This window comes from Engraulis encrasicolus, chromosome 4 (assembly GCF_034702125.1).
Source record: "Engraulis encrasicolus isolate BLACKSEA-1 chromosome 4, IST_EnEncr_1.0, whole genome shotgun sequence".
NCBI classification, from domain to species: domain Eukaryota; kingdom Metazoa; phylum Chordata; class Actinopteri; order Clupeiformes; family Engraulidae; genus Engraulis; species Engraulis encrasicolus.
The window spans coordinates 13,178,223-13,185,722 of NC_085860.1; the positions used below are offsets into that span (position 1 = coordinate 13,178,223).

At 45.1% G+C, this 7,500-nt stretch overlaps 1 protein-coding gene across 1 annotated transcript in view; it reads right to left on the minus strand.

Moving 5' to 3' along the window:
- Window positions 1-7,500, minus strand: part of LOC134447311 (neuron navigator 2-like) — a 151,170-nt gene that overhangs the window by 24,375 nt on the left and 119,295 nt on the right. The window contains exons 23-26 of the mRNA XM_063196715.1: window positions 7,041-7,303; window positions 3,848-4,023; window positions 3,302-3,382; window positions 2,097-2,250 (exon numbers count right to left, since the gene is read on the minus strand). Coding sequence (XP_063052785.1) covers window positions 2,097-2,250; window positions 3,302-3,382; window positions 3,848-4,023; window positions 7,041-7,303 — 674 coding nt within the window. The remainder of the gene's footprint in view (window positions 1-2,096; window positions 2,251-3,301; window positions 3,383-3,847; window positions 4,024-7,040; window positions 7,304-7,500) is intronic.

Consider the following 7,500-nt stretch of genomic DNA (forward strand, 5'->3'; position numbering starts at 1 on the left):
GATTAATCTAGATTAAAAAAATTAATCTATGCCCACCCCTAATTACATTACATTACACTTAGCTGATGCTTATTTTAAGTACAGGGTATTGGTTACATTCCCTGGAGCAGTGTGGGGTCAGGTGGCTTGCTCAAGGGCTCTTCATGGAGTCAGATACAGGGTGGAAGGCAGGGATTCAAACGTGCAACCCCCTGATCTAATTATACTTCATGTATCACATACATGTATTAAATCATATTCAGCAGGTGATGTTTACACAACATACCTTACAAAGACAACGTACTGTCTATGACGTATATACACATAAGAACCTATCTGACTTAATTCTGCAATTTCATGTTGAGACTGTCATTCTCCACCCTTAGATTGTCAATCTCTTTCTGAGTGAACACACACATGTAGTCTCACACAAATGCACACATTGTTTCCCTATGCATCTCATTCATAATGGGTTGCATATAATCCAAACAATATGGCGAACGCAGACAGTTCAGTCTTAGTGCACAGCACGTGTCTGGCCCTTATTACAGTCCAAATAACTACTCTATTCTTTAGCACATGACTGGGCATAAAGGGCATGATTTAGAACATGTGCACCGATGAACGTTTGAACTGTTAAGAAGCCATCTGTCCCACAGCCCCCATGCACAGGGCCTCTGTAACGCGGGGCGGACCAGTCACCAGTCACCAGTCTAGACTGGCTACAGGACGGCACTCAGGAGGTTGTGTTCACAGACAGCCGTTTAGTCTGGCTTTCTACTCAGGGCCATGTGTGGCTTGGAAAACTCAGACAGTCAGACCGAGAGACAGACAGTCAGACCGAGAGACAGACAGACAAAGGCTTGGTTTGGTGGCTGGAGGCACGGAGCTTGTTCAGTCAGTGTAGTCAAAATGTATTATTTTGTTCACTCTTGACAAATGAGGCTCTTGGCGAGGCAGCTTTTGACAGGATTTTCAGTGTTTCTGCAGTCGTCATCATGTTGAAAGATGATGCAACACTGGAGCACATGCTTGGTATTGTTTGTTGAATGTCCCCCATTTAATTTAGAAAAGTTTAGAAACTGTCTTCTTGGCAAGAAAGGTATGTGATTACTGGCTACAGTGCACGTCAAAAGCATTAGTGTTATAAACATGGGCACGGGATGATTCACATGCTGGCAGGATGACTTGCATGGAACTTAAAGAGCCAAATTCAGACAGACACGGTGAACAGACGCTCATAGTTCAAGAAAATCGTTCATAAAGTCTTGTCTAAACTTGCCACAAAAAGTACAAAGGTTCATAGCACATACAGTATGCTTTGTTTGCTTTTATAAGTTCATGTGGGGTGCTTGATGATTAAGACCTGAGTCACTTTTCACAGATTTACAGCTCCAGGACTACTTCTCCACTTGGAAAAAAAAACCTTGATGAATCATCCTCAAGCGTATCTTATCTTAATAGTCTTGCATCTGACCCATGCACTGTACACGTATAGGGATTGCGTACTTACATTCACACAATAGACCCCCCATAATCAAATAGCGGCCCGCGGGACATTTGTGGCCCACGGGGCATCTATTTTTGGCCCTCGAATAATTTTGAAAAAATCCGATACGATCACGCTGTCGCCTCTTATTTTGAAATCGCGCCACAGACGCTATGAAGAAGCGTGCCATGTCCCGCCCCCTCAGGCAATTTCTCCCTGTTTGTCAGTCACTGCAGGCTCCGGACAGAAGCACCTACGATGGTGGCATTAGAGGTTGTGAGGTAGACTACAAGGGAAGGACTGTATCAGAGCCTGTGTTTGGGGGGTCGTGTCGGCCCGGCCCTTTATTGTGAGAAATTTGGAAAAACTGGCCCTCGGGGACTTTTAATTGAGTACCCCTGCAATAGACTCCTCTAAATGTACAGCATGTGTCCGACCTGCATGGGGTCCATGCTCTCTCGGAGCTGGTCCAGCTGGTGCTGAGCTCAGGACCACCATAATGCTATTACTATTACTATAATAATAATAATAATAATAATAATAATAATAATAACAATAATAATACTAATAATAACAATAACAATAATTACTATAATAATAATTATTATTATTTTTGTGTGTGTCTGACCTGCATGCGGTTCATGTTCTCACGGAGCTGGTCGAGCTGGTGGGCGGAGCTAAGTGCCTCCAGGCGGATGTCGGTCAGCTTCATCTCCTTGTCCCTCAGCTCGCTCCGCAGCTGCATCACCATCTCCGCGTCGTTGTCACCGCTCTCAGAGATCCTGCCGACGGAGAGCCAAACGTCACGCCCAGCTTACTACTATGCACACTACCCACACAGGGGGGCATTTCTCAAAACCGTAGTTGCCAACTATGTTAGCTACTTTGTTGTTTGCAATGCAATTTCCCATTGCCAACTATCCAAGTTGCTAACTGGCTAACAACTACGCTTTCGAGAAACGCACCCAGCACTCTTTGCAGTGCTAATGCAACACTTACGGTAAAGTGATATTTTACCATTTCTGGAAATAAGCTCATTTTACAGCTCCCCTTAAGTTAATGGATTGAGCTTTACTTTTCTTCTGTTATTTCAGCCATCCTCTTAGTCTTGTGATGCTACGTCTAGCAGTTATCACTGAATCTTATGGGTCCACCTAGCTGCTAGCTGGAACCATAAGATTTAATGATATATGCTAGCTTGGAGGTAACATCTGCACTGCCAGACTCCAAGAACAGCTGCAACTACAGGAGAAAGGTAAAACTCAATTATTTAACTCAAGGGAAAGTATAAAAATAACTTTATTTCCAGAAATGGTACAGTATTGGTTTAAATTAAAGTGTCGAATTTGACGCTTCTAGTTGACTCAAGAATGCACCAATTACTGTGCAGCATTGTGTCAAAGCAAAGACCACCAGCCTTGGGTGAGGATGGATGGTGTTAGCACACAGTGGATGAAGCACAGAAATCGTATTTCGGCTTAATCTGACTCTTGGGATCGAACATTAAAAAGTGATGAATTTCCAGATAGTCACAGTTGCACAGCAAACCAGTAACTTGCAGGTCGTGCACAAACAGATTTTTTTAAATTTACTAATTAACTCATTAACTTTGGAATTATAAAAGAGAGAGCAGCGAAAAGGGAATGATTAAAGTGAACTGAACTAAAATAATTATGCGGGAGAAATTGTGGAGTAATTTGGTTTGAGTGGTTTATTTGATTATTGTGCCAAACTGACAGTGCTCATTATAACTGATTATGAGGTGGGTGGTTGAGGAGGATCACAGCAATTGGAGGTCAATGAAGGGGGTTATCATATCTATCTTGTCTTTACCGAGCCAGAGAGCCCGTCCGCGCCAGGGCACTGTTACTGCCCCACCCCCGCCCGGGGCCAGGCAGGGGGGACAGCAGGGGGCTACGGGGCACACAAGACCAACACCAACAGCTAGGTTATATTACATGGCATTTGGCACACAAGACCCAACACCACAACAGCTAGGTTACATTACATGGCATTTGGCAGAATGCTGACAAAGCTCAGGATACTGTATACACTGAACAGGCTATAATTAACTATACAGTACATGGATACTTTATCAAGACACGGCGTTATGAATTTGCTGTTACCAGAATGGCAATGACGAAGTTGCAGTGCATTACTAGGCCCTGTGCTATTCCATAGTAGTGTATTACTATGGTAGCTAACTTTTCAACGTCTATTGCAGCGTTCCACTGATGGTACGGCGTGCATTAAGGGGCTATCTATACAGTAGTATACATACATTAATGTAGACTATTTTAATTTTGTTCATTTTTCAAAGTAGATGGAGGAAGATAGAGGGAGAGAGAGAGGAGGGGGGGGGAGGGGGGGGGTACTCACAGGGAGCTTGAGTGGTTGGTGCGGAGCAGGGGGTTGGGGGAGGTGGGGCCGCTGTGGGGGAGCTTGGGCGAGGAGGGCAGCGAGGAGTCTGTCATCTCCTCGATGTCCGAGTGGGACGACGAGACGGACTTGGGGGATTTCTTCTTGGTGAAGGCCTGCTTGAAGGAGCTCCGCAGCTGAGAAGATGAGAAGAAGAGGAGGAGGCAGAGAGGAAGAGAGGAGACAGAGAGGAGACATTTAAAGACAGTTTTCGTCTTGTTTGTCACAATAAGTACAGAGTACACTGTACAGAGCCAAAGACAACCACAGTGTCACAATCAATATGAACTGGTTGCATAGTGGTGTAGTGTCCAAAAAATATGGATCTTGAGGGGCACCACAGCACTGCTCGCAACCTTGGATCAATTATACAACCATATCTTTCACAACAAAAACTGACACACACACACACACACACACACACACACACACACACACACACACACACACACACACACACACACACACACACACACACACACACACACACACACACACACACACACACACACACACACACACACACACACACACACACACACACACTTGCCACTGCAGTGACGCACAATGGCATGCGTATGCCACTAAGCTAAGCAGCCTTTTGGCAGAAACAAAGGCCTTACCTCATAAACCTAAAAGAGGAGCATGCAGCAGAGTAGAGAGCAGGAAGGAGGAAATGGGAGAAGACAAGTTTCAAAACATCGGCCTCCATTTGTAGTGGAACTGATCATTAGTGTTGCATTCCTGATGCCAGTGGAAATGCTACTTGGAAATGAGTTCGAGTGGTCTGTCATTCCCGGTGGGGAAAATGACACTGCCAACTAACGCCAACAACACGGCAGAAACACTAAGTTCTGAGACAGCTATTGAACACAAATCAGAAACACACACATGCACGCACGCACGCACGCACGCACGCACGCACACATACACACACACACACACACACACACACACACACACACACACACACACACCACCACTACTGTCCACAGATGGAAGTGTGAGGCTGTAAGGGTTCAGAGGGATACAGGGTTCCCATGTGCCCACTGTACTGCCCTCCCCCCCCATCCCCTATTAGCTTGAGAGGTCTGAGGCCGTGTCCTGTTAGACCCCTCTGATCTCTGACTAGAGCAGTCTTTCTCAAAGTGGGGAGTAAGCCCCCCTGGGAGGGCGCGGAGGCATTGCAGGGGGGGGGCGTGTAACATCTGATTTAGTTTTTTTTTCCCCAAGGAAATTATTTCCTGTCTCTCCAATAAGCAATACATTTTAAGCCCTCACCAACATTATATGCCATAGATAAGTCATAAACATGTCCATGTCATAAGCATTTCATGACTGTTGGCCTTAAGTGACATTCGGTTATGGCATTGGCATTGGGGGGGCTCGGAAGCATCCAGACCCTCCGAAGGGGGGAATGATGGGAAAAGTTTGAGAACCACTGGACTAGAGGTTAGGCGCTACATCAGATACTCAGCTACCTACAGTACAGTGGCTACCACAACACATCATATACATGAATGAACAGGACACACAGGACCACCAAGTCTTAAGTCTATAAGTCTATTAAATGAGCACATATAATCAATGCTTAACCATGGAGGGAAAAACCAACAAGCTATAGGACTTGCTTACTTTGGGGAATGACTGAGACCAATCGATTAGATCCAACCGCGAAGAATATAGTTTTTGTTTTGATTACATCGCCAAATATTTGATTTTGCGGCTTTGTGAAGGTCACACATATTTGTGTGTTGGAATAACAGAGTGTTTCACAGTCAGTCTCCTCCAAACTCTACAACCACAACATGGACACTAGAAAGACTTTGGGTCAGCATACGTAGTCACAATCGCTGTCGACTTGCACGTCCAGGCCAACGCACGAAGCAACCTGTTTGTGACAGCGGAGTAGATAAACAAGACAGGATTGGTTTTCGCTGTTTTTAAGAACATGACAATGTCAATATGAAAAGGATACAATCTGCACACTTCAAGATCTGAAGTCTCACAGATTGTCTCCTTTTGATGTAGAAATTTCCACTAAATCCTGGACCTTCTAAACAGATGAGCGGTGACCCTTCACCACTTTGCAAGAACATGACAATAACCTGAGAAATCTTAAGCAAAAGTTGCTCTTTTAACACAGCACCCTTCTCAGATATGACAAACTCTAGACACAAAACCACCAGCAGCACAACTGGACAGACTATCACAGGATTACAAACCTGTTTTTACAACCGTAAAAGCTTGAGGCTAGGTTTTGTCAGCTGGTGACACGTCTGACATATGTAACATCAAAAGGTAAGGTAAGCATTATTTGCTACAGGGGACGTGCCGCCAGTCGTAACTACCTTGTTCACCTTTCCTCCTGTCTACACTGTCTAGACATCTAGAGTCGGGTAAATAAGAGAAAAGGAATGAAAGGAAATGATCAAGAAATGAGATAAGAATTATTTTTTTCAGTTGTTAAGATTAGATAAGTATAGCAAGGAGAATGGCATTCATTTGCTTTTTCAGCAAATTTCTTGTTCTTTGTCTATACAGATAACACTGCAGTGTATATGATAGAATTACTTTGCTTGTTAGACAAAATGGGCATCCACCTAGGAATGTAAATGTTAAACGGTAATGGAGTAAGAATAGTAGAAGGAAGAAGGAGAGAGAGAGAGAGAGAGAGAGAGAGAGAGAGAGAGAGAGAGAGAGAGAGAGAGAGAGAGAGAGAGAGAACATGAAAAAATAAAGAGAATGTGAATTGAACTGGAGATGTCAAGTGATGAAAAGATGGGAAAAGAGATGAGGGAAAGATAAAAGGGAAAGATAAAAGGGTTTGATTCCGGCCCGGGTCATTTGCCGTTCCTGCCACATCTCTCTCGCTTCTTGTCATCATCTCCACTTTCCTATCAATAAAGGCACAAAAAGCCCCATAAAAATATATTTAAAAGAAAGAGTGCTCGGCCCTGCCGTGGCCAACTGGTAGGGCACTCGCCTACCATGCAGTTGACCGGGTTTGATTCCCAGCCCGGGTCCTTTGCCGACCCCTCCCTGCCTCTCTCCCAATTTGCTTCCTGTCCACCTCTCACAATGTCCTGTCAAATAAAGTCGTAAAAGACCAAAACTGTTTTTTTGGTTTTTATTTAGTTTTTAGAGTGCTCACCCAGTTCTTCTTCTTCTTCTTGTTATTGGCGTCCATCTCGAGGTGGTTGCTGCCCACGCTGGAGTGGCTGGTGGCGCTGGTCAGGCTGGACACGCTGTCTGACGAGTGCTGCCGGTGGATGCGGAGGTCTACTGCGGCCTGCTGAGGCTGCCCCTGGCCCTGATTGGTCAGCGCCTGAGGCTGCAGCGTCAGCTGGGGCTGAGAGTTGGAGCGATGGGAGCGGGGCTGCTGCGACGGAGAGCCGTCGGTGGAGCTGGAGGGACCTGATATAAGCGATGAAGTCAAGAGGGATGAGATTGGTGACATTGATAACTGTTCAGTGATCCAACATTTTAAACATAAGCCTTTGGGTAACCCATGCAATAGCCCAGTGTTTCCCAAACTAGGGTATGCGTACCCCTAGGGGTACGCGACGTCATTGCAAGGGGTACGTGAAAAGATTTGGAATTTAAAAGAAAAA